Source organism: Rhamphochromis longiceps, linkage group LG20 (genome assembly GCF_057381845.1).
Source record: "Rhamphochromis longiceps isolate RC_006_pf linkage group LG20, R_longiceps_female_GT1.1, whole genome shotgun sequence".
Taxonomy (NCBI): Eukaryota; Metazoa; Chordata; class Actinopteri; order Cichliformes; family Cichlidae; genus Rhamphochromis; species Rhamphochromis longiceps.
Window position 1 is genome coordinate 20,842,966 of NC_140576.1, and position 26,464 is coordinate 20,869,429.

A 26,464-nucleotide genomic window follows, 5' to 3' on the forward strand; every position below is an offset into this window, starting at 1 on the left:
AGGGGGCAGTGAAGGAACGGTTTGGAAGACGGGAATGAGTAGGAAAGTGTGGAAGACGAAGAAGAGTAGAGGAGCTGTTTCCGTGCGCCAGCTGGTTGGACCTGGATCTGGGGTCTTTGGCTGTGCTTCAACAGTTCAGGTGAGCCCGCTCTCTGACCTTCCGAACCGGATTGCTGGAATTGATTTAGCAGAGCTAGCGCCACCTGCAGGCCACCTCAAATTGTTGTTACGTGTGGGAAAGGTTGGTGCAGCAGAGCTAACGGAGGTAAGTGAACATGAAAGCTAGTTGTTGCTGGATGACGTGTGCGGCTAGCTCCTGTAGGCCAGTTTCTTAGTGCAGTCTCCGTGGACCTTCGGATGATCCAGTAATGAAACGGTCGCTTTGGAGTAACTTTCGGCGAGGCTGCAGTGCGTGCGGCCGATTGTCATCACTGTCACATAAAGCACAGTAGTCAGTAACCTTCGTGGATGATAAAGTCAGAACCATCGTGTCATTCTTAGCCATCAAGCTCACTCACTTCTTTTTTCTCACTCCAAGATGGTCTTAGATACTTTTCCATGTGCAGATGGGCTCACGGCTCATTTTGATCGATTTCTTTGGAAAGATCTAAGAAGCTTAATGTGTGGAGATATTTCTTTTTGCAGAGAGAAAGAAGCGCCCAATGAAACCAGGACTGATTACTTTAATTCATAAACCTGGAGAAGTTCCTAAACCTGGCCTTTTAAATAATTAAAGGCCAATTACACTGTTAAACGCAGATTATCAAATTCTTGCCGTATCGATTGCTGCCAGATTAAAAAGAGCTCTTTCATCAATAAATCTGTGAATCAATCAGGTTTGTTGAGAGGACGACATACACAATACACAATAGCATACGACTCGTTTAGGATCTGATTGTCTGGAGTGATTTACTGAATGAAAGAAGATTTCTTTTTTTTTTTTTTTTTTTAGATGTTATGTACTTTCATTGCAAACAGCGAAGTAGACGCGATTAATGTAACGGGAAGTCAGTTGGCTGATGATACTATTTTAAAAAAGAAAACAAATCAAATTTCAGCATCATTAAGAACTATAAACACTGTTTTAAAGCTTTAGGGTTACAGTTGAATATAGATAAATGCAGGAGTGAATGTGAGTGCGAATGGTTGTCTGTCTCTGTGTTTTAGCCCTGCGATAGACTGGCGACCTGTCCAGGGTGTACCCCGTCTATCGCCCTATGACAGCTGGAATAGGCTCCAGCGCCCCCCGGGACCCTGAAAAGGAGAAGCGGAAGCGAATGGGTGGATGGATGAAATCTTAACTCTGCAGCCATTGTATAACGTAAAGGTTAAAAATGTAAGTGAAATATTTGGGGATATTTCTAAAGATAAAGCAGTGTCCAAGGAGAAGAATATTATGAATAATATAGAAAAATGCCAACAGTTGCAAAGAGACATCACTGTTTTTGGTCGAATCCTACAAACTAAAATAGAAAGTCTGTCTAGGCTTATCAAGCCAATATTTTCTTTGCCCATGTCACCTGATGTTGTTAAAGCTTGGTTAGGGAAGATTTGCTGCAGTCAAACATTCTCCTTGTTTGAGGTGGCTCCACATTAAAAATATCGAATTTAGTGACAGAAAAATCCATCCATCCATCCGAACCTTTTCAGGTTCGCGGGGGGTGCTGGAGCCAATCCCAGCTGTCATAGGGCGAGAGGCAGGGTACACCCTGGACAGGTCGCCAGTCTGTCGCAGGGCTAACACACAAGGACAGACAACCATTCATACTCACATTCACACCTAGTGGCAATTTGGATTATCCAATTAACCTGTCCCCACAAACTGCATGTCTTTGGACGGTGGGAGGGGGCCGGAGTGACAGAAACATCTCCAACAAATTTATTAGACTAATCTTACAGAAAGAATGTTTTCCTAATCAGATTAAAAGTCATCATGTTAAAAAAAAAACCAACCAAACAAAAAACCTACTTTTTCCTCCATCCATCCATTTTGTTAATGCGCATGTGCAGTTTTTGTGTAAAGCCTACAGAAACATTACAGCCAAGCACTGAAAACAGCACTCGGACTCTTTGACCTTTGTGAACATATTGTGATATTGCTGTGTTGTGTCTGTCTGTGTGTGCAGGATGGACATTCCCAGCAGGTTGGAGGTGTGGCAGGAGCTGGTTGAGAGTTGCGGTCTCATTACTGTCCAGCAAGGCCTCCAGCAGGTGTGGAGGCTGTTGCTACTCTGCCTGCTCTGCAGACTCTGTTTCACACTGGGTGAGCTTCACTCGCTGCACAGGAGCACACGTCCCAGCTGCTGATTACAGTTATCGCTGGACGCAAATGGGTAGTCAGAGCTGCAGAACATCTTCTGCTCAGCCACCTGTGATTTGGCTGAAAATGTTATGGTTTAAAGTTTGGACATGTATGTTTCACATGTTCTCTGTAAAATGTAATCATCATATGACAAGTAGTTTTCTAAATATTCCAGCCTTTTTGACACACTGGGAGGAACAAAAACACAAGTGCCAATGTAAACATCTTCATCCATACAAGTAAATACAGTAAACCAGTTAAGGGTAATGACAGGGGAATAGTCACTTATTTCACACGAGTGTGTGTGTGTGTGTGTGTCTGTGTGTGTGCATATAAAAGTTTGACACGCCTTCCTTTTTAATGTTTTTTTCTTTATTTTCATGACTATTTACATTTTAGATTCTCACTGATGGCATCAAAACTATGAATGAACACATGTGTAAATAACTTAAAACATGTTTTATATTTTAGATTCCTCGATATTTGCCACCCTTTGCTTTGATTACTGCTTTGAACACTCTTGGCGTTCTCTCCATGAGCTTCATGAGGTCGTCTCCTGAAATGGTTTAACAACAGTCTTGAAGGATTTCCCAGAGATGCTGAGCACTTGTTGGTCCTTTTGCCTTCACTCTGCGGCCCATCTTATCCCAAATCATCTCCACTGGGTTTAGGTCAGGCCATCTGGTGCACTCCATCACTCTCCTTATTTTATCTGGGCTCTAATCTGAGCTGCTGTTAACTTGTGGTTTCTGAGACTGGTGACTCAGATGAATTTATCCTCAGTGGCAGAGGGGACTCTGGGTCTTCCTTTCATGGGACAGTCCTCATGTGAGCCAGTTTTGGTGGTTTTTGCAACTGCACTTGGGGACACAATCAACATTTTTGCAATTTTCTGGACTGACTGACCTTCTGTTCTTAAAGTAACGATGGGCTGTTGTTTCTCTTTACTTAGCTGATTGGTTCTTGCCATAATATGAATTCTAACAGTTGTCAAATAGGGCTGTCAGCTGTGTACCAACCTGACTGCTGCACAACACAACTGATGGTCCCAACCTTATTAAGAAGGCAACAAATGAACCCTGACAGGCACACCTGTGAAGTGAAACCATTTCAGGTGACGACATCATGAAGCTCACTGAGAGAAGGCAGAGGGTTTGCAGCACTGTCAACAAAGCAAAGGGCGGCTACTTTGAGGAATCTGTGATATAAAACATATTTAGAATTATTTATCAGGGGGTTTTTTTGCTACATAATTCCATATATCTTGCTTCATATATATGATGTCTTCAGTTTGTATCTACAATGTCGAAAGTAATAAAAATAAAGAAAAAACATTGAGTGAGATGATACATATATATATTCAGCATTAGTCAGAAATAAGCTTATTGCTGTTTTGATTTGTTTAGAGCCTCAGACTAGCTATTAAAAATTATTTTAAAATATTAAAAATTAAAACCTTGTGTGACCATGTTTAACTTTATTATGCACTGCAGTGTCTGCAACAACAACAGGCTACTTGTGATTACGTTTCTAAGTGCGTCCTGCTTTGCTTCCTCAGGTGTGGTGTCTACTGTGAAACATGTAGTGTCAGCGCTGGCTGGGATGTTTGGCCTCTTCCTGTTCTTTGAGCAGCACATGCAGTGGATTCTGCTGCTCACTGCTCTCTGTTACTTTATTCTGCTGCTCTGCCGACACTCGAGCAGCCACGGCCTCTTCGTCTCAGGTGTCGTCCTTATCTATATCCTAACAGGGTGAGAAACGCAGACAAAAACACTTTTGTACCAGGAAAATTGCTCCTCAGTGTTTTCTAAACATTTGCACAGAGAAAAGGCTGGCAGTAGACAGTAGGGCACTCCTCTGGAGGCTAACGCTCTGTAACTTGTTGGCTGCTCCTTATTTTGAAAGCTTTTTTATAACAAAGAGTTTTGCTTACCTTCCAAACCAGTGTCACATACAATACCAGTCAAAAGTTTTAGAACACACTAATTTCTTCCAATTTTTTTTTATTAAATATTACGCTGTTTAATGTCTCATTGCACTCTGTAATGAAAGCATAATACAAAAACGCAATTACAGCTGGAAACTCTTCTGTCCAGTTCATCCCAAATCAGCCCGGTGGGGTTTAAGTCTGGAGACTGTGCTGGACTCCATGTTTTCAAGCTCACCACCTTGTTCTTTGTTCCTGAGGTAGTTCTGGCACAGCTTGGATCTATGTTTTGGGTCTTTATGTTGCTGTAGGATGAATCCCTAACCAACTAGGTGCATACCAGAGGGTCCTGCATGGTGCTGCACAATGCTGTGGTTTTGGTTCAGGGAGCCTCTCACTCTGTACAGTCACTGGCCCTGGATCCAGTAAAACAGCCCCAGACCATCACACTTCTTCCTCCATGTTTGACCGTTGATGCCACACACAAAGATCCTGTGTGATGAACCGAGGATTTCAAATGTTGATCCATCAGTCCATAATACCTTCTTCCAGTCTTCAGTAGTCCAATGGTGGTGTTTCACGGCCCAGCCAAGCCTCTTTGTCTTATTCTGACGTCTGGCTTTCTTGCTGCAACTCGTCCTGTCAAACCTGCAGCTCAAAGTCTTCTCTTCACAGTTGAAACTGAGACTTTCTTACTACGACCACTATTAAGCTGCTTGAAGCTGTTGTCCTGTCAGCCGCCTATCACACAGCTGGTAACTTGGCCTCTGATTCAGTTGTGTCTTTGGGTCTACAGACTTTGTTTCTGAGCCTTTGGATGATGAAGCAAACTGGACTCACTGACACCTTGACTTTCTTTGCAGTTTCTCTGTAGGACAGACCGACAGTGTTATGATGGTCTGTCTCTCTTCCATTGTTAATCACCTTTTTCCTCTCCATTCTTGCACCATCACACTACCTTCTGCAATACAATACTGTTCAACTGATGCTCATGAGGGTATGGTACCACAGTGTGTTCCAACACTGCTTTTATGCAGACAGAGGGGATTGGAAGTAAATCAACAGAGTTCTCATAATTAGTATGAAAGCAGTAAGGGTTAGAACTTCCATACAAATTTATAAATAAGATAGTAATTAAGTTAAGTCAGTTGATGCCAATCAAGTGCTCTTAACAAGTGTCACAGTCTTCCCAGGAGTGGACGGTCCTAGCAAAATTCAGTTAGGCTCAGGCCCAAAGTGCTCAGGAAGTGCAGACGACTCTGCTGCTCTGCAGGCTGCATGTTCAGGACTGCAGGATTTCACAGGGTTTTTTTTTTCATCACACTTGGTGTGCAAACACCTTAACTGTTAAAGTTCTCGACAGTACAATTAGAGAAATACTGAACAAGTGTGGCTTGTTGGGAAGGTTTGCCAGGAAAAAATCCTCTTCTCTCTAAAAAGAACATTGCAGCATGGATTAGGATTGTACAATTGCATCTGAACAAATCACAAGACTTCAACAACATCTTTTGGGCCGATGAGACCAAAGTGCAGACGTCTGGCCACAACGCACAGTGTCACATTTGGAGAAAACCAAACATAATACATGAGCACTCAAGTATTCTAGAGTCATATGTTAGGCTGTCTGTCTGACAGCTCAAGTTGGACAATGATCTCAAAGTGATGCAGACCTTAACCTGACTGAACCTTCAACTTTGTAATGGGGCCCAAAGCTCTGTAACAAAATAAATAGCATCAGTGAGATGTCACTAATGAAGAAGATTATGTAATAATAAAAGAACTATGTGGTACAGCATGAAATGAAACATTTTTTAGAAGGCAAGAAGATTGTAGCTGTTATCTCACAGTGCTGGCTGAGCCTGCAATTACATTTACATGGAGCCTAATACAGCCGTTTCAATCCAAATAAACAGGCCCAAGCTGTACAGAATTTCAGTCAGTTGAAGATGTTTTTTTTTCTCAACTTTTCCATGTAATAGTCTGAAAATAATCCAGGTGATTGTTTTCTTGCTGTGTTCTTCCTGTGTGTCCTCTGACTTCACATACCAATAAGGGGACATATGTTATCAAGATGAACTGCTTTTAATCCATACTCTTAAACACTGATAGACTATGTACAAAATAATGGCTACCCCCTGTTATGTTATAAGATGGCTTTATCAGAGACCCAGGCAGAGTTAGATTTAGTTAGATTTTTTTTAAAAGCCTGACTCTAATGCAAAAAGTCAAAAAACAATTTTGTTGTCATCTATGGTCCTCCTAGCCTGTACTCAGATTTCTTATAATTATTGTGGGCATTTTTTAGCATCCATGTAGATGCTGAAAATGAAAGTCAATGCAACATGTTACTTTTTTTTTATTAGAGTTGATTGGCCTCTCTCAAAGTGTACATGATCCCACTGATTGTTTTAATCACACTCTGAATCTCATCCTGACCAGGGATGTACAGTATCCCAATACTGATACTAGGTTGTGTCATCATGCTAACACAACCTAGCCAAGAAGCCCAATACTGAGCCTGTCCTGGCCTAAGAAATAAAAATGTCTGATAATCTGATGCATTAAAAATTGCAAAAATGCTTCACAAAACTTAATGGAGCTGCGCTATGTGCTGCCAAAGCAGCATTTCATCAGCAAAATGCCTGTCCCAGATACGTACAAGCAAGTACAGTGGCTTGCAAAAGTATTCGGCCCCCTTAAACTTTTCCACTTTTTGTCACAAACATGAATCAATTTTATTGGAATTCCACGTGAAAGAACAATACAAAGTGGTGTACACGTGAGAAGTGGAACGAAAATCATACATGATTCCAAACATTTTTTACAAATAAATAAGTGCAAAGTGGGGTGTGCGTAATTATTCAGCCCCCTGAGTCAATACTTTGTAGAACCACCTTTTGCTGCAATTCCAGCTGCCAGTCTTTTAGGGTATGTCTCTAGACTCCAAGAGGTTTTCTTCCAAGATTGCCCTGTATTTGGCTCCATCCATCTTCCCATCAACTCTGACCAGCTTCCCTGTCCCTGCTGAAGAGAAGCACCCCCAGAGCATGATGCTGCCACCACCATATTTGACAGTGGGGATGGTGTGTTCAGAGTGATGTGCAGTGTTAGTTTTCTGCCACACATAGCGTTTTGCATTTTGGCCAAAAAGTTCCATTTTGGTCTCACCTGACCAGAGCACCTTCTTCCACATGTTTGCTGTGTCCCCCACATGGCTTGTGGCAAACTGCAAACGGGACTTCTTATGGGTTTCTGTTAACAATGGCTTTCTTCTTGCCACTCTTCCATATAGGCCAACTTTGTGCAGTGCACGACTAATAGCTGTCCTATGGACAGATTCCCCCACCTGAGCTGTAGATCTCTGCAGCTTGTCCAGAGGCACCATGGGCCTCTTGGCTGCATTTCTGATCAGCGCTCTCCTTGTTCGGCCTGTGAGTTTAGGTGGACGGCCTTATCTTGGTAGGTTTACAGTTGTGCCATACTCCTTCCATTTCTGAATGATCGCTTGAACAGTGCTCCGTGGGATGTTCAAGGCTTGGGAAATCTTTTTGTAGCCTAAGACTGCTTTAAATTTCTCAATAACTTTATCCCTGACCTGTCTGGTGTCTAAATCCAATCAAGAATTTGTGGCAAGATCTGAAAACTGCTGTTCACAAACACTGTCCATCTAATCTGACTGAGCTGGAGCTGTTTTGCAAAGAAGAATGGGCAAGGATTTCAGTCTCTAGATGTGCAAAGCTGGTAGAGACATACCCTAAAAGACTGGCAGCTGGAATTGCAGCAAAAGGTGGTTTTACAAAGTATTGACTCAGGGGGCTGAATAATTACGCACACTCCACTTTGCAGTTATTTATTTGTAAAAAATGTTTGAAATCATGTATGATTTTCGTTCCACTTCTCATGTGTCCGCCACTTTGTGTTGGTCTTTCACGTGGAATTCCAATAAAATTGATTCATGTTTGTGACAAAAAGTGGAAAAGTTTAAGGGGGCCGAATACTTTTGCAAGCCACTGTATGCAAGTTCAGGTCCTTGAGGCAACTGTTGTTGTGATTTGACGCTGTATGAACAGAATAGCCCTTTATTGACATTTTAAATAGAATTGAATTACATTGAATTGAACTGAATTACGGTGGCACGGTGGTTAGCACTGTTGCCTCACAGCAAGAAGGTCCTGAGTTCAATTCCAACATCAGGCCGGGGTCTTTCTGTGTGGAGTTTGCATGTTCTCCCCGTGTTTGCGTGGGTTCCCTCCGGGTACTCCGGCTTCCTCCCACCGTCCAAAGACATGCAGCTTGTGGGGATAGGTTAATTGATTAATCCAAATTGTCACTAGGTGTGAATGTGAGTGTGAATGGTTGTCTGTCCCTGTGTGTGTTAGCCCTGCGACAGACTGGCGACCTGTCCAGGGTGTACCCCGCCTTTCGCCCTATGACAGCTGGGATAGGCTCCAGCGCCCCCCGCGACCCTGAAAAGGATAAGCGGAAGCGAATGGATGGATGGATGAACTGAATTACTCTCTGAATGGTTGGAGAGCATTCCCACTTTAAATGTAAGAACTGATATGTGGAGCTCAGTGTGTTCTTAAAAGTAATACAGTATGTTACTTGTTGGAGAAAGTAATTTGCTACACTACTTGTTACATTGATTTCTCAATTCTCTTTAGAATGACCTGAAACACATGTCACACCCATATGGAAAAGAAATAGAAAAAACTTATAAAAGACTTGCATAAGATGTGGCTTACTTCATATAGTGAATCATATAAGGCTTATATGATTTACTCATGAAAGTGGCCACTTTCTCATTACTTTCATATATTGTTTTAATAAGTATCCAAAACATACAAGTTTCATTTATATACTTTTTCAAGGGATCTTATATCTGTTTTCACTCTTGTATGCTTTTCATACAAGTTTCACACAAGACAGATACAAACTTTATAAGATTTATATATATCCTTTCCATATGGGCATAATTACCATGTAACTGTATACACCTTGGGCTACAAACCCACACAAACACAAATCCATATCCTAATGAGGATACAGTATTTGGGTATGAACAGGAAGCCAACAGCACCGAAAGATTTTAAAGTGATCGGCACGGTGATGCTACTTTAGAAAAATGAGCCAGTAGAAACAGAGATTGCAACCTGACTGATCATCAGTTTGTTACCTGGTGAAGTTCATGGCTGGCTGGGCTGGGGTTGGCATTCACTCAGCTTGAACATCACTCTGGGTTCTTGGCTAGGTTGTGTTAGCATGATAAATGGACTGCTTTTCTACTCTACCTCTACACTTTATACAAGATTTTTCTACGCGTAAGTAGCATTGGAGAGGGTTAGTGTCTTATCTTTTGGCATGCAGACTGGAGCAGGGATGGAACCACCAACCTTCCAATTAGTAGATCACCTGCTCTATTCCTCAGCTACCCATGCTGTTTGTGCAGATGCTTGCAAAGAGCTGAAGGTGTTTTAGCAGCATAATGTGTTGCTTCTGTCCTGGGTGCACTTTGATAAAAAAAAATTCTCGACACAAATTCTTTCCTTTGTGTAATGCACGGCTCTGTAGCGCCGATGTCTTTAACAATGTAAACACGAGTGTTTCACCCACATTAGCAACTAAAAATAGACCTGCAATGGAAATGTATTTAGGAGCAGCGTGTGAACAAAAAGTCTGACAACATTGAGCCCACACAGCCCGCAGTTTTCGGCAAACAGACTGATAACATAACAGTAGCAGTGATGACGTTCCTGGCACAGTTAAACATGGAGCCGGAGTCTGTTTACACACCACGAAGAGCAAAGAGACGGAGCCGTTACTGAGCTCAGGTTGAGTGAAACAAAACGTGTTTCTAATCCAAAACAGCAGTGCTGTTCCTGTGATCACCATTAAAACCTTTACTGGGAAACACTATCGGGAGTCCTTCATCCAAGCACCTGATTAACAAACTCTGACGTGAAGGAAAAACAAACTTTGTAGCTGCTCCATCCACCACTGATTGTTCTGCAGTAAAGCTTTTAATAAAAGTGTTCTATTTAATATGTGAAATAATTAGTTTTTTGAGTAACCTTTTTTTTTTTTGACCTACAGCTGTGCAATTAGTTTGCACAAATGTCTTTTTTATTGATGCTTCGTAATGGTAGTTACTCTCAAAACAGAGTCAGTGAGAATCGATAAGTGATTATGGAACTGGAATTGCTAATTTTTTTTTCATCTATTTCCATCCCTATGCATTACTGAAAAATGGGATTACGTCCAACACTATTTACAAGACACCGCCAGCAATTATAACAAGTCAGTAGGAAACGCTGTGAAACTTGTGAAAATACAGTTAAAAGTCAAAAATATCTGCTTGTTTGTGGTGAGCAGCAGATCAACCAAGTTAAGAATTTTAATGGCATCATGCACACATTCATTTAGACACGTAGACACTGAGCCATGGCTCTGTGCTACATATTTCTGCAGACACTTTTATATAATTTATTTTATGTAATATTCAATACTGAACTGTGAATTTAGTCTTTATCAAGGTAGCAAGTTTTTTTATTCTGTTTTCATAAAACTTTACTTTTATACACTATATTTACGCATTTTATACATTTACTACTACTACTGGGTTTACATGAGGTTTAAGTCCTTTACAAGTTTGAAACTTTTTGTCCTTCATAATGGAAAATTGCTGAAAATAAAAGTGGGTATCACTTCAGCTAGGTCCTAATTTTATAAATTCTACACTCAGGTTTGAGGTTATCACTGAAATGCATCCAGATGCATACAGAGTTTACGTTTTCACTTGTTTCTTCATTTTTTCTCAACACGCTTGCATTTAAATCTCTCTGTGTACCTGGCCTGTACCAACACACTTATTGTCTTTTGAACATCTGCCCCCTTCCTTCTTTCACATAATGTCTTTGAATGTGATTGGCTGCATGGTCTGTCCATCAAAGTAAAGTCCCACCCCTGCCTGTATATAATAAGTGTGCACTCAGACAGTGCACTCCTGTGCAGGCAAGTCAACCAACCTAGATCTGGTTTCTGCAGCAGCCATATTTCTCTGTGCACCTACAACAAGTGTGCAAACCAGGAGACTCGCTATCGATAAAAGGAGAACCAAGCAGACAGCTGAGAAGGCTCAAGTGCTGTTTTTTGTAAAGAAGAAGCTGCAGCTAATCTTAACGTGAACGTCACTCTTACAGTAGAGTTGTGAAAAGAAAGAGTCTTGCAGTCTTAGGCCGTGTCTTATCTTAGGGTCCAGCTAAAACCAAACATCTGAGGTCAGTGTGTTTGGAAATGTTTTCATGTTAACCTTCCCTTTAGTTAAAAACATTGTTGAAAGGTTAGTTGTCAAACAGCTAAGAGAGCATCTGCAGAGGAATGATTTATATGAAGACTTTAATTCAGCATTTCGATGCACCACAGCACAGAAACAGCTTTAGTGAAGGTTGCAAATGATCTTCTCATGGCCCGTGACAGTGGACTCCTCTCTGTGCTTGTCCTTTTAGACCTCAGTGCAGTGTTCAGTACTGTTCACCATAATATTCGATTACAGAAATCACAACACTACACAGGTAATAAGTGACCTATCTGTTGAAACATTGTAGAGCAGATAAAGTTTTCCTTGTGGTGAGATTTTATTTCATTTTAATAAGTATATCCTTGTAAACTGGATGTGTTCCAGCTAAATATAGTCTTAATATAGTCTTGGTTTTTAATACACCATCATTATTTAAAGCAGTTGTCAATGATGAAAAGTACAGTTGCAGTCTGAGTTCTCATGCCTAAACTTAGAGACAAATAGAGCAGTTGTACATGTCTATCTAGGAGCTGCAATTCCTATAATAATTTAGTAATTCATTTCCTTTAGTGCTGCACTGTCCAGCTTCTAGAGTAGCATTGATGGCTTATCATGTTACTTTTCTGCCTCTTCTTTTTAGAGAGTTGCATTTAATTGACACGGTGACCTGGCACAAAATAAGAGGTAAATATTACATCAATTTTTTTTTGTTCCTAGTTAATCTTCTGTAATTTTTTTTGCAATTTTCATTTTGTGTCTTGGAGAAACATTTAAAGGTTTATTTTAGCCTTTGTACTGTTTATCTTTTGTTCCCTGTACGTCAACCTTGTATGGCAACAAATTAAATATATTCTTCTTCTTATTATTATTATATTTACACCCAGTCATCATGGGCATGAGTATCATTGTAATTTATGTCTTTAAATTATTTCTTTAAACCCCCTTTTCCAGGTTGGAATCTGTATAGCATAGATCTTTAATTTGGGGGATAAGTATGACTTCCTCTAGTCCACACAGGGTTTAAAATGGATACAGGCTAAATGCTGTGAAAACATTTTTCCCTAGGTTTCATATCATCAAACACATTTTTAATATTAGACAAAGCCTGAGTAAATGCAGAATGTCTGATTACAGCCACATCTGCTAAGTCAAGACGTCACTTAATAAATAGGTCTTGTCTGAAAACGTGAAGGAGGATAAAAGATCTCAAAAAGCAATATTTCCTGCTACGATGTAATGAAACAGCTGAGAAACAAAGTCAGTATGCAAAGGGTTACATGTCTAAAGCTTTAGGACTCCAGTGAGCCACAGAGAAATTGGTGCGGTGCCTACCAAAAAGCATCTGGTTGAGGTCCAAGTATTAGTGCAGATGTATGTATACTTTCAACCTGGTGTAGCTTAGAGAAAATCCTGATTAATTCATAATAAAACTTGTGCACCCAGTTGTTGTTTTTAAAGTAATTAAAGTTGTATGCTTTAGACTCTACCTTGGAAAAAGAACAGTTTGATAAATTACCATGGCATTCATGCCCCTAATACCTATACAGCAAATGAAAGCTCAGTCCAACATGTTAGAAAGACTTGATAGCACATATATGATGCAGCTCATAGACTGAAAAAATGACCATTGTGAACTATAGTATATTGGTCATATATATGTACATCTGTAATGTATAGATCAAGCCTCACAGCAGACACCTTTTACTCTTAATAAGATTATATTCAGACTATGTTAGCTTATAATAGTGACTTCTATGAGGAAGTGATTCCTCATAAAATGTGAATGTAGTATCCTGTAATGGTAACAAATTACTTTATTTTTGTGTCTCTTTGAGGCTCTCAGATGGTGGTGGCCATGAAGGCCATTTCTGTGGCCTTTGACTTGGACAGAGGTGCACTGAGCAGCCTGCCCTCGCCAACTGAGTTCCTGGGCTATATTTTCTTTGTGGGTACTGCCGTCTTTGGCCCTTGGATCAGCTTCTCCAGTTATAAGAATGTTATTGAAGGCACAAAACTTGTGAGTAACTGCCAGTTCTACCTTAATCTGCATGCTTTCTAGTCCTGTATGGCACTGTGATGGTAATGATGGATTTGGGTTTCAGAGCTGGTTGTGGCTGCATACCTCTAGCGGCAGTCTAGTGAAGAGTCAGATCTGTTTGCTAATCTCCACCTGTATTGCCCCATACCTTTTCCCGTGGTTCATCCCGATCCATGGAAACTCTGTCACAAAGAAGTAAGAGATTTTAATTCAATCGTTGCTCTTTTTACACCCAGAGCACTGTTCCACTACACTGCTTTGACACTATACTGTCTGTCTTTCTTTCTCTGCTTCCAAGATACATTTGAGAAAGGTAAGGCTTTGCCCCAAGTATTAACATTTGTTCAAATTCCCAAGTATAGAAACTATTTAGTCATGTTCTGATGATGGTATCATAGTGTAGTGTCATACTTTTCTCACTTCTTGAAATTGGCACTGTAGTCTTTGTCTTCTCACACACATAACAGTATATCTTCAGTTTGTTATACAGAAGATTAGAAGCTAATATGCATCTGCACTGGTTTTAATTAGTATGACTTGAGAGTCTTCCTTCTGGTGATTTCAGACACCGAAATGAAGGCATGACACACAAGCATATCATACTCATATCAAATGTAATAGAAGTGTTTAACAGAGACAGATGAAATTTGGCAGCTGTGAAAATAAAAAGGGAAAAAATGATGCACCGTTTCTTATATTAAACTCAATAGGGCCGATTAATCAACAGAATGGTGCAAAGTAGGGATACTTTCCCAGGAAAATATCGGACAGAATGTGATGAGGAGCTCTGATGAGAAGACAGCCAGTTTAGTGTTTACTGAGGAGTCTAATCTTAGAGGGTTTAGATTATAAACGGGAACAAATGTCACACAGTAAGTCAAAATATCATAACATCTTGGTCATGAGAACAATCCTGTGACACTCGATAGATATGTGTGTCTGTATTTGTAATTGTTATGTGATCCGTGATGTATGACTTTTAACCCCATTTATGATCTAAACCTTAAATGATTAGACTATGGATTAAATAATTATGTTTTATTCTATTTTAATACTGTTTTTATTTTATTTGTGCTCCATTGCTAGTCTTTCTTTTTTACAGTTATGAACTGAATACACTGTTATCCAAAACATTTTTGCATATCTGTTTGTGCAGCTGGCTAATTCCGGTTTGTCTTATTCCCATTGCTTTGATAAGGAGCTCTTACATACAGTGACTCAGGTGTACGAGTTGTTTAGATTATCTGCATGCTTGAAGAAAAAAAATGACGTCGGTGTATCAATCATAGTGTCGTAAGAGGAAGCAATATGAGATCAGCAGATGAGTAGTCCAGTTTTATGGAAATGAATAACTTGCTGGGTGAGAACTAGCACTAGAAGTCTGATTGCTCGAGTTATTTGGCTTTAACGTGAATTGCTGTAATTATTTGTCGTGTGCCAGCCAGAGATTATTTAATGATGATGTGTGTATGTGACTTGATTGTGGTGTGTTGCATAGGTGGCTGCATGCTTACGAGAATGCAGTGTCCTTCCACTTCAGTAACTACTTTGTGGGTCACTTGAGCGAAGGCACCAGCATGCTGGCCGGAGGAGGATTCACTGAAGATAAAGACAACACAAGATGGTAAGATTAGCTGATCTGCGATTAGCTGATCTGCTATCAGCTGCTCTGCTCTTTTCATCCTGGAAACTGTTTAATCAACAGTCAAGTTTTTCAACCCTCTAGAATAATCTACTGTAAAACAAGGCAGAATTGAAGAGCATCATTGGGTGTAATGGCAGGCTTCCAATCTAGCTTATTATATGATAGCAGTATAGTGCAACAGGCTCTGCACAGCAAAATGCCCCAGATTGCTTGAACCAAACGTTGCTAAGACAATTCTAGCTGGAGCGGACAAACAAAGATTCCTGAAGAAGGGAAGAAAAGTCTTGCACAAAGCAACTGGGAATAACAAGGCAGGCTAGTAGCAACACAAAGAATGACATGCTGCCGGAGACTGACTCGGTGCCAGTCCAAGAAGATTCACATTAGAAATCTGACTGTGATTCAAAATTTTTTTAAAAAGTGGAAAAAAACAAGTTGTGTGTGTGTGTGTGTGTGCGTGTGTGCGTGCGTGCTGTGCAGGGATATGAAAGTGGTGAAGCCTCTCAGTGTGGAAATCCCTCGCTCCATGGTGATGGTGGTTACATGCTGGAACATCCCCATGTCTCGCTGGCTTAAAACCTGTAAGTCTCAATCTTCTCTGTCTGTTAAACTTTCCAGAGTGTCGAATTTAAGGATGCCAAAATTTGTTGAACCGACAGAAGCAGAAGCAGACGGCTTTTCTAGCGTGTACACACTGAAAGGGAATTGCAGCAATGAAAGAACTGTAGAATGTGAACCATCTTTGGCGACTAGAGCAGGGGTGTCAAACTCAAATACACAGTGGGCCAAAATTCAAAACTGGAACAAAGTCGCGGGCTAACGCTAATATTTATTGAAAAAAAAATCTTCCTCTAGATATAAGAATGAATCTTTTCTTATGGACTCAAACAAGTTTTGCTGAAAAACTGAATATGGAACAAGCAAAGCTTAATACTAAACAATATATATATATTAACTGTATAATACCAGTAGGCCAGCTCTGATAGTAATTTGGTATGGCTTCATGGGCCAAATGTAATTAGGCTGCGGGCCAAATTTGGCCCGCGGGCCAGAGTTTGACACCTATGGACTAGAGGCACCATAAACAAGTACTGAGAGTATTGTCAATTGTTACATTTGTTTCTATATATATATAAAATCAATGTTTGTCTTTTAATTTCTTTGAAAGATACAATATCTAATTAACAGAAATAACAGCAAACAAGATCTTAGTTAGCTTAACTCTAGCTTTTATTAAAAGGTGTAACTTGAACCTTACTGGAGTTGTTCACAGGCTCAGTGAACACAGGCCTGCCTCTTACTGCAGGGACAACAACTAACACTGTTACTGAGTGATGAACATTTAGAGGTTTTAGTAACAACATATTATTCTTAATATATCTCTCTGGGTTTCTGTTAACTCCTTGGCTAGGTTTAAGAGGATTAAGACAGGCTCTGAGTGTTAGTGAAGAGTTACAGATGACTAGGAAAGTACAGCTGGAGTCCTGAGGGAAACTGCAGAGGAGGTTTTTGATGGAACCTCTGGGAAGTAGACAAGGAGACTTTGTGCTGGAATGAGAAAGAAGAGTATTTAAAGAAGCTGGCAAAGAAAAAATGACATGAATACAATATACAGGAGTAGCGTACAGTAAAAAGAGGTGCAGGGCTCTAGACTAACTTTTTGCCACGGTTGCACTGGTGCACCTTGATGCCCACCAGCACAAAAAAGTTAGGCGCACCCAAATTTTTCAACCGCATCGCTTAACACAGCAGTTTTACATGTGCACTTTTGGGGGGGAAATTGCTGTCCATACAGACAATATTGATTTGTAAATGATTAATTAACAATCTTGTCAATACAAAGTTCTTTATTTGGAGCACATTTCTACAAGAAAGATAAGTTACTGAAAAAGTGCTTGTGCTTAAAGTGCGTTGGCACTCTTTGGTGATATTGTAGGCAATGTTAAATTTAATTATCACATCGGCCCCCTCTGATGACCTGTTTTGCCGCTGCCTGCAGCAGTGGGTAGAGGGGACACTTGGGCCGTGCGTTTATCGTGTTTTTGGATACACTGTGCTTGTTCAGCGTTCATGGCTCCGTGTCAGAGCACTGGCTATGAATTTCAGATGAATTAGGCCTTAACAAAAAAGTTATCAATAGTTCTTATTATCTTTTCTCATTACCCACAGCTACATCCACTTCTGTCAGGCCTAGGCTGCTCACTAGGGCTGGGTATCGTCACTGATTTCTATAATCCATTCGATTACGATTCACGAGGTCCCGATTTGATACAATTCAATTTTGTTAAAAAATTAAGTTAAAAGTTCCAAGTTAAAAGTAAAAAAAAAAAAAAGGAAGAAGACAGCGGCCGACAGTGCTGTAAACAACGGTGCACTGATGGGTACTAAGCGAATGAATAATGCAGAAAACAGAGATTTGAGATGGGAAACTGTTCTTGAAGTACACTGAGAGAGAGAGAGAGAGAGAGAGAGAGCTGTGCATGAAGTTTGATTTTTATCGTGGTGGAAGCAAAACAGCAAAAGTAAGAGAAGATTAATGACGACATTTATGAAATGTGAAGCATAGTTTGGATATTCTTTTGCTGCTGGTTCAGTGAATTTTGGTTGGAGAGAGATAAAACCTGCAGCTCAGAATCTAGCACAAAAAAGACGTAAACACAAAGCGGGACATATCAGAATCTGTGAGCTGTCGGCTTTCAGCCCCGAGGGCGTGTCCGTGTACAGGCCGTTGGGTGAGAAAGCCCAGAAAGACAAAGCTGATTCTGATGCGTCGGGTCCGCTCTGTGTTTATGTCATTGTGTGAAATCTGTGTACCTGCTCTCATTTGCTGTTTGGCGGTTGTTGAAATACTTTTGTGAGCTTTAACCTGAGATTCTGGCGTTTCTGGCAAAATACATTTATATTTAAAAGTCGATTCAGATTTAATGAATTGTTATCGCTTTATTCAAGCTACTCACCTCTCTCTATCCACCTGGCACCTGCACTTTCGAACTTACACACAAAGTACTACAGGAATATCTGGACCAAGGCCAATCAGAGAGGTCCCGCCCCTGACTATCTCTGATTGGTTTATACCACGATAGGGGCATAATGTGTGTCTGTTGTTGACCACAGGGAGACTTTCAGGGTTGCGGAGACTTTCCCCCCCACTCGAACAGCTAGACCAGTGTGACCTAAGATTTTTTTAGTGGCACCATCGAAAAATTTGGTCAGACTCTAGAGCCCTGATGTGGAAAAGGTTTCTGGAGGGTTGAATATGAGGCTCAACACTAAGGAAAGAGAAAAGAACCTGTGGATTGGCAGAGAGATTGAGCTCGTGAGCATGAAAACTGCAAAGGTGGTTGGTCCAGATTCAGTTCAGTTCAATTCAATTTACATAGCACCAGCTCACAACAACAGTCACCTCAGCACACTGTATACTGTAAGGTAAAGACCCTACAGTAATACAGACAACATACCTGTGGAGGTATGGCGATGTCTAAGAGATAGTGGAGTAGGGCTGCCACGGTTAGTCGACTATCAAAATCGTCGACGACTGATTTAATAGTCGACGCCTCGTTTGAAGCTTTGTAAGATCCCAAAAGACGCAGGAATAAGTAGTAGGATTTAAGAGTGTAATAACGGACTGAAACAGAAGATGGCAGCAGCAGTTTTAATATTACTCTTATTATTCTTTCTGGGTCACAAAATAAATGTTTAACATATTTTCAGGCGAGAATTTATCTGTGTAAACTTAAAATATCTGCTCAGTTTATCATATTTTCAAAAGCGCTCCGACGTTTTCGGAGACGTCTGTTACCCACCAGCTCGATAGCTAGCCGGGGTTCAAGGCTCACTAGAGCCGCTGAGAACACCGGACTCCCGGCAAATCGTTTTCAAACCCACCGCCGTTTTTCGCTACTCAGGTTAAACATGATATATAAGTCACTTATATTCAGTATTTTATTTGTTCCTGAGTAAATCTGTTTGGCTGAGATTAAAGTTATAGTTTTTACACAGCTGAATAAACGTCAAGCAGATAACTGATTATCAGAGGTGTGAGATGCTCGAGAATATACTCCGGTGTCCTGTTATATTTTAGAAAGCAAGGAGCAGACCGCTGAGTTAATTAAACTCCACTGAAACAATCTGCAAATTTCATTAAAATTTAATAAACTACCATCTTGTCATTATTTTTAGTTAGCACGCACCTTAAACACTTAAAGCTGTAAGCTAATGATAGTCATATAAGAGCAGATGCATGCTGGTGCAATAAGCGGATACATGATATGATTAGTTGACTAATCGCAAAAATAATCGGTGACTAGTCGACTATCAAAATAATCGTTTGTGGCAGCCCCATAGTGGAGACTGTTAAACACAATCTTAGAGAGTGAGAGGATACCTGAGAAATTATGTTCAAGAACATGAGTGATGTGCAGAGTATCTACAGAGGCATAAAGCAGAGTGTCACTGGAGAAGTACAGAGAACACAGATCATGTTGTACCAAAGGAGGCACTGTGGTATTGTATGAGGAAGTCAGGAGTGATAGAAAAGTATGTGAGGGTGGTCCTGGACATGTGTGGGTGTGCAGTAGTGACAGATGGAGTCAAGGTGGTGCTGCAATTATGTCAGGGATCTGCTCTGAGCCCTTTCTTATTTGCAGTGGTGATGGACAGGCTGACAGATGAGCCCAGGCAGGAGTCTGTGGGGATATGACGTTTGCAGATAACACTGATCTGTAGTCAGAGTAGCGTGCAAAGGGAGGTATGTGCTGGAGAGAAGAGGGGAGTCAACAGAAGCAAGAAAACACGTGTGAATTAGAGGGAGAGAAATGGAAATTGGAACGTGCAAGGAGCAAAGGTAGTGAAGGTGGAGGAGTTTAATATTCTGGGATCAACCGTTCAAAGCGGAGGAGGAGTGGATGAAGATGAGTGTCAGGAGTGTTTCGTGAATTGAAGATGGAAGTGCCTGTTCAGAGGGCGAGTGGATACGTTAAAGAAATGATCATGATGATGATGATGGTGGTGGTGGAGCTGCCAGACAGAAGGAAAAGAGGAAGACCTTAGAGAAGATTCGTGGATCGTGTAGGAGGACATGCAGAGGGCTGGTATGACAGAGGAGGATGACGATAGAGATCGTTTGAGCAGATGATCCGTTCTGATGAGCCGTAAAGGGAGCAGCAGGTGATCTTGTATGAGCACCATGTTGTCATAATGTTGTTTTCAGTGAGTTCATTGTGGTTTGTTCTCCATCTTTTTCAGATGTCTTTAAAAACGCCATGAAATTGGGAACTTTTCCAGCTATCCTGGTGACATACACAGCCAGCGCCTTACTGCATGTTAGTAAGATGATGCACACTTCAACACTTGTATCCAGAGTCTATACAGTATACTAAATCCATGCTTAAACTTCACTGTTAATTCAATTCAGTTTTATTTATATAGCACCAAATCACAACAACAGTTGCCTCAAGGTGCTTTATATTATAAGGCAGACCCTACAATAATACATACACTATTACCCACTGTGTGTGAGATTTCACTGAACAACCAGGTCACTAGGCTTGGGCAGTGTCCACCTTATGACATTTCACTGAGGTGTTTGGTATATGACGGTATTTGTTTAAAATGATTTTCTGAAAGTTGAAATACTGGTGATAGAAGTCTTTGTCAAAAATGACCACAGGTACCCCAAGTGGACCCCAAACATTTATTTATTTTATTTATTTATTTTATTTAGGACAGTGCATGTTAATGAACATAAATGTAAAAAAAAAATTACATGAATGTAAACATACCAGATTATAGCCAAGGGCTAATTTCCATCTGTTGTCCTTTAGCATAAAAAATAGACATAATAATTCATAAAAATACATCATTCATTCATAATAAAAACTCCATCACCAAACTTACACATACACACCATTCTGTTCCACTAGTTGTACGTAGTTTACTGCTTAACCTAATTGTATTATCTTCTCCAGGGTCTCAGTTTCCACCTGGGAGCTGTTCTGCTTTCACTTGGATTCATCACATATGTTGAACACGGTATGGATAACTCTGTGCTCACACAGAAGAGTGATTCGCTGGTGAAAGTGGAACAAGTGACACATGATGTGATCTGTTGTGACCCAGGTCACACACAAACACTGAAGAACTGCTTAATAGATTTCTATTAAGGATCGTCAACAGGGCTGAAAAGTTCTGCCTCAATTATCTGTCACAGTCATTCTTAGATTTTAGTGACAAAAATGTTTTTATTGCACTGTCGTGCAAACTGGACACTGACTTTGATCTCTGTAAATTCAGTTGATCTCTTCAAAGAAAGATGAAAAAAACAAACAAATATTATTGATTTCATATTGAAACGTTACACAGAATTAAATAAACAGGGCACAGACTGTGCTATGTTCTGTTAATTACAGAAAAGTTCTTAGCATCAGTGCATTTCTTACACGTAATCTAAAGTCTTGTGTTTCATATGCATAATGACCATGACTAAAACTTGTGGCAAAGTCGTCGACAGCTGTGAGTCCCCCCTCTATCTGTACCGCACAGGTGTTTCCACTTCGGAAAACTAACCACATGAGGGGATAACATGTCTTTTATCCTGTATGTGAACTATTATCCTGCACCTTCCGTACTCAGTGTCATTAGTCTTTGGCCAAACAGAATGCATTTGTGTTTTTAGTGTACCTTTGTTTGGATGGATACACTGACATGCTGTATGGACTTCTGAGTGAAGTGGAACCTTCTACTTGGCCTACATGCATTAGTTATACTGCAGTTTATGCTGTGTTTTTAGGAGGTTGAATAAATTACAGAATGCTTTGCATATGATTTGGTCTTGATTAACATTGCTTTCTCAGTATATCCAAATGACAGATAATGATCCACATTGAGGAACAAGCTCGTGTGAATTTAGTTGTTTATCTGTCTTTACTCATCCAGAGTAGTCCGGGAATCTGCATGTTGCAGGGGACAGCTGTGATCCAAAGGCTGTTTGAGGGAATGTTTGATTTTTCTTTTGCTTTGTTTTCTGTAATTGGAGCACTCGTCGTGTCGCTCTATTGTGTTCATTTAGTGGTAGAAAGTCAGATTTGTGGACCCCTCCTATTTTCCTTTTTTACATTTTCATGTTTAAAGTTTTTTAATTTAATGTAACTGATTATTTTTGTCATCCTCAGTTCTGAGAAAGAGGCTTGCTTCTATCTTCAGTGCCTGTATCCTGTCTAGGCCTTGTGCCTCTGACTGCACCCATCAGCACAAAAAGGTACAGCTTCATCCCTACTCAGCTAACAGATGGAGACAGTGAAAAACAAAACACACACACAGACACACACAGAGACACAAACAGACAGACATAGATGCAGAGCCAAAGTTTGGTTAACCTGTGTTGTGTTTAAATGTGCAGTGTAAAAAGGTGACTTCAAAGTGCTGCACAGCTAAACAACACAGAACAACAAAGATAAACAGGGCAATAAAGTAACTGAATAACTCCAAATAATCCTTTTTCTTTTTTTTTGGTCATTAGGCCATTTGAAACTGACTAATGAATCACTCAAGCACAAACAGACAACAAAATCAAAAGATGAACCACATAACAGAAGACTCATTTTAAGTTGTGTCTTGTATGTAAATTCAATGTCACTAGCAGCCTGTGTTGCACGTTCTTTTTCTCGAGGATAAAGAGAGATAAAGATAAAGAGAGCACCAGTCCAATTCAAATTCAATAGATTTATTGCCTCAAGCAGTTCAAAACCATACATGTACATGGATCTCTTCAGTTCACAGTCTGCAAGCAGTTAGCTGTAGCCGACTTCTGGAAGAGTGCGCTAACTTAGCCGTACACAAACTTAAATATTAAAAAATCAGCTTTCTGAGTGGTCAGAAAACCATTGGGGAGGGCCCTGGTCTAGACTTAGCTCTCCCTGGTTGGCACACAAGTTGGTCCCAACCTCTTGTCGCTTTCCTCCTCCTGCATTTTGGGTGCTTCACCTGCCTGTCTCAATATTTTCTTCTCACACACTAGCTGTTTCATTTCCCGTCATCTAGTTTCATATCCAGGCAGCAACTGTTTGTGAGAACTTACTGTTATTTGACCTTGCCCTGGTTCACGCCCACATTCCTGCACACAGCCCTCCACTAAGTCTGCACAAGCTACTCTCAATCATGTGACTCTAGAACTTTTGTACTTATATTATTTTGAGTCTTCAACCTTTCTAGTCCAAACGTCTGTTTCAAAAAACTGTTTGCTGTTGTTAGCTTGCCACGTCTCAGCATTATGTGCAGTGTGTCCATTCAGGACATGGTCCCAGTGAAACTGAGGCAGCCAGGGAATGAGATGAAAAGCCCGTGGATTACAGTTACATAAGAACTAAACTGAAAATTAGTGGTAACAGGACTGATGAATGGATGAATCCAAATGTGACATTTTTGGTTCAAATAGTGATCAGTATGTAGGAAGGAGGTCAGCTGTGAAACACAGTGGAGGCTCCGCCCCAAACCATGAAAACAGAAAGGCACCATCACATTTTGATCCATTAAAAAACACCTGAAAAACATCTGATTGGCACCATTTTTTTTATCATGAGAACGATTCCATCCTGTCAATGTAGTCAAAGCAAAGATGCATAAAAAACCATAGAATAGAACACTAACAGTCATTGTTAGCAAGTTGTTATTTCTTAATATTGAGTAGATTGACGGAGAACATGCAACTTTTGTCTCTATTTTTTCTTTTGTCTTTTATTCTCTCCTCTGCGGTCTATAGGATTATTGGGTGATATTGCTGAACCTGGTTTTCAGCTTGCTGGCCATCTTCCATCTCACTTACCTAGGCTCCATGTTTGACCCAGGAGTTGATGAACAGGAGGTAGAAGAGGTAAGAGCACCATGAGGGCCAACCCCACCTGTATATGTTGAAGATATTATGACAGAGTGCAAATTTATACCCAGTCTCAGTTTGGAAATAAAGCAAGTGACAGCTTTCATACAATAATAACACTGAATATTCTCACTGAATATTTCTCATAATTGTAATTGTTTGCAGAACATTCATTATTTTTAATGGTCTGATTGCTTTAAACTGAATTCTGTGGTGAAAATTGTGTCTCAAATCAGCACATTTTTTTAGAATATTTTTCATTCAACCAACTCTGATTTTCCTTAAAATCTGGTGAATGGTTGAACATGATTGCAGTCAAGTTTTCATACATTATATATATTTTTAAAAAGTTTTTAAACCATGGTCAATCAAACAATTTTCAGGCTATTCTGGTATTTTAAAGAGTACTTAGCAGAAATCTTAAGCAACCTAACTTAAGCAACCTAACTAATAGGGTTGCAAACTCCCAGCAAAAAAAATAATAATAGGGAACCACCCCCCAACCTCCACTTCGTGATGCTTAATCGACTTAATCAACTTTAATTTGATGCAGTGTGGAAAAAAAAAATGCACAGAAATTAATAATTTTTCAAGAATAATTAAATAGATTCAACATCTTCCTTCAACAGAACTGTAGACTGCACAGATGGCATCTTCCCAAAGGAAAAAGTACTATAGTTTACTAGGGTATATTAGACTTAACAGTTACTATATACAGTAATGGACTTCTATATATTTTACATAAGATTAAAACTTTGGGTGTAAGATTCAGATAATTATTTATTAAAAGCTAGACATTTTAAATGAGAATAAGAAAGAAAAGTATGTCTTTGTGCCCCCATTTTCCCTGTTCATGCCCTATCGGCCCCCCTGGCTAAACTTTGCTAGATCCGCCCCTGGACAGTTACCAGCCATCAACTGCGTAGAAAAAGATCCTGGTGTAGAAAGTAACATTAAATAAATTCTAACAACAGCTTATCAAGGTTAAACGTGCTGCTGTTATTCAGCCGCTGGTTTCCTCTTTCTGGTGCAAAGTGGGCCAAAAACAAACAAGAGACACAGATTCCCGACAGAAAAGCCGATCATTAAGCAGTTTCACGATTGAAATAGCAGCAAGAAGGGGCACTCGCTCCAGGTATTGGTTGTTAAGCTTAAGTGGGAATGCCTTACAAACATTCAGAGATGAACTTACACACTTGCTTTACTTCTCTCTGGGATCACTTCCTCGGAGATGAAATGCTGGTTTGGTAGCGAGGCTATAAATACACACAGCCGCTCTATCATGTGAGCACACTGCTCCGACGTGCTACGGTTATGAGCCGAGTTACACCGTGTCGCAAGTTTTGTGAGGTGCTTTTTTATATTTAATGGATCGGATTACATTTTTTTATTTCTTTCCAATATCCGATCCAGTAATTTACGTCAGTATCGGACTGATACCGATACGTAATATCGGATCGGTCCATCTCTAGTATTGGCTAGTTAAAATATGGGAAAAAATTAAAGCCAACTAATGCTCATAATAAACTTCACATTGCAAAAGACAACTATAGTGACAATTTCTGAATGGGTGAATGTAAAGTGCTATGATTGCTCAGAATAGAAAAGCGCTATATAAGAGCCATAAGTCCATTTACCATTTATTTGTTCAAACCAAGGATATTTTTTTATGCACATTGGAGAAAGTTGAGTAGCAGGGCCATTTTAATTTGAGAAGGAATTACCCTTTGACCTTTTCTGGTTGCATGTGGACATTTAGCTGACAGCATGCAAATTCCTAATGCACATGTGTACCTTGTGTATGATTCCCTGGGCTGTGCAGGGACTAACAGCGTCCATGTTTGTTATTGTTTTCAGGATTTCACAGCCATCCACACCATCCAGAGGTGGTCTGAACTGAACTGGGCCAGCCACTGGGTTGTGTTTGCTTCCTGGGTATTCTACTGTTTAATTAAATAATGTTGTCTGGGCCGATGAAAAGGCTGACAGACACCTTTGTTTCAGTGTATACCAGACTGTTTTCTGATTATGAAAGACAGAGATATGCTTAAGTGGGAAGGACGTTGGCACAGGGGGATGACGGTGTGTGCGCTGTGGTGATTCTCAAAGATGTCAATGAGTTTCCAAACAAGTTTTCCGGCCTGTTTGAAAGAATGACTGGTCTCTAAAGGATTAGTAAAATGAAAAGTAGAAACTGGCCCGTTCATATGAATGACCTTTGACATGTGCAGGTCCAAATACATTTCAGCTTCTAATCATGTGAAGAAAATGAAATGTAGCTTTGTTAAAATCTCTTGTCATGTTTTCCTTTTTTTTTTTTTTTTACTGCTGTTGTTTTTGTGTTTGTGTTTTTTATACATTTTTAAATAAATGCTAAATACAATAA

General features: G+C 40.1%; 1 protein-coding gene across 4 annotated transcripts; it reads left to right on the plus strand.

Annotated features, from left to right (window-relative positions):
• Nucleotides 1-19: 19 nt before the first annotated feature.
• On the plus strand, nt 20-26,464 carry LOC146645209 (protein-serine O-palmitoleoyltransferase porcupine-like). Of its 4 annotated transcripts, none has more exons than XM_085394433.1 (14): nt 41-139; nt 1,168-1,336; nt 2,127-2,263; nt 3,861-4,053; nt 12,167-12,210; nt 13,362-13,543; nt 13,629-13,759; nt 15,063-15,188; nt 15,690-15,790; nt 20,454-20,530; nt 21,176-21,239; nt 22,379-22,464; nt 23,965-24,075; nt 25,936-26,464. In XM_085394433.1, coding segments are annotated over exons 2-14 (1,356 nt in total). In that variant the 5' UTR covers nt 41-139; nt 1,168-1,334; the 3' UTR covers nt 26,038-26,464. The 4 variants fall into 4 exon arrangements, with proteins under 4 accessions (XP_085250561.1, XP_085250559.1, XP_085250558.1 ...); XM_085394432.1 differs by having other exon boundaries at nt 80-265; XM_085394435.1 differs by lacking the exon at nt 1,168-1,336 and having other exon boundaries at nt 20-139.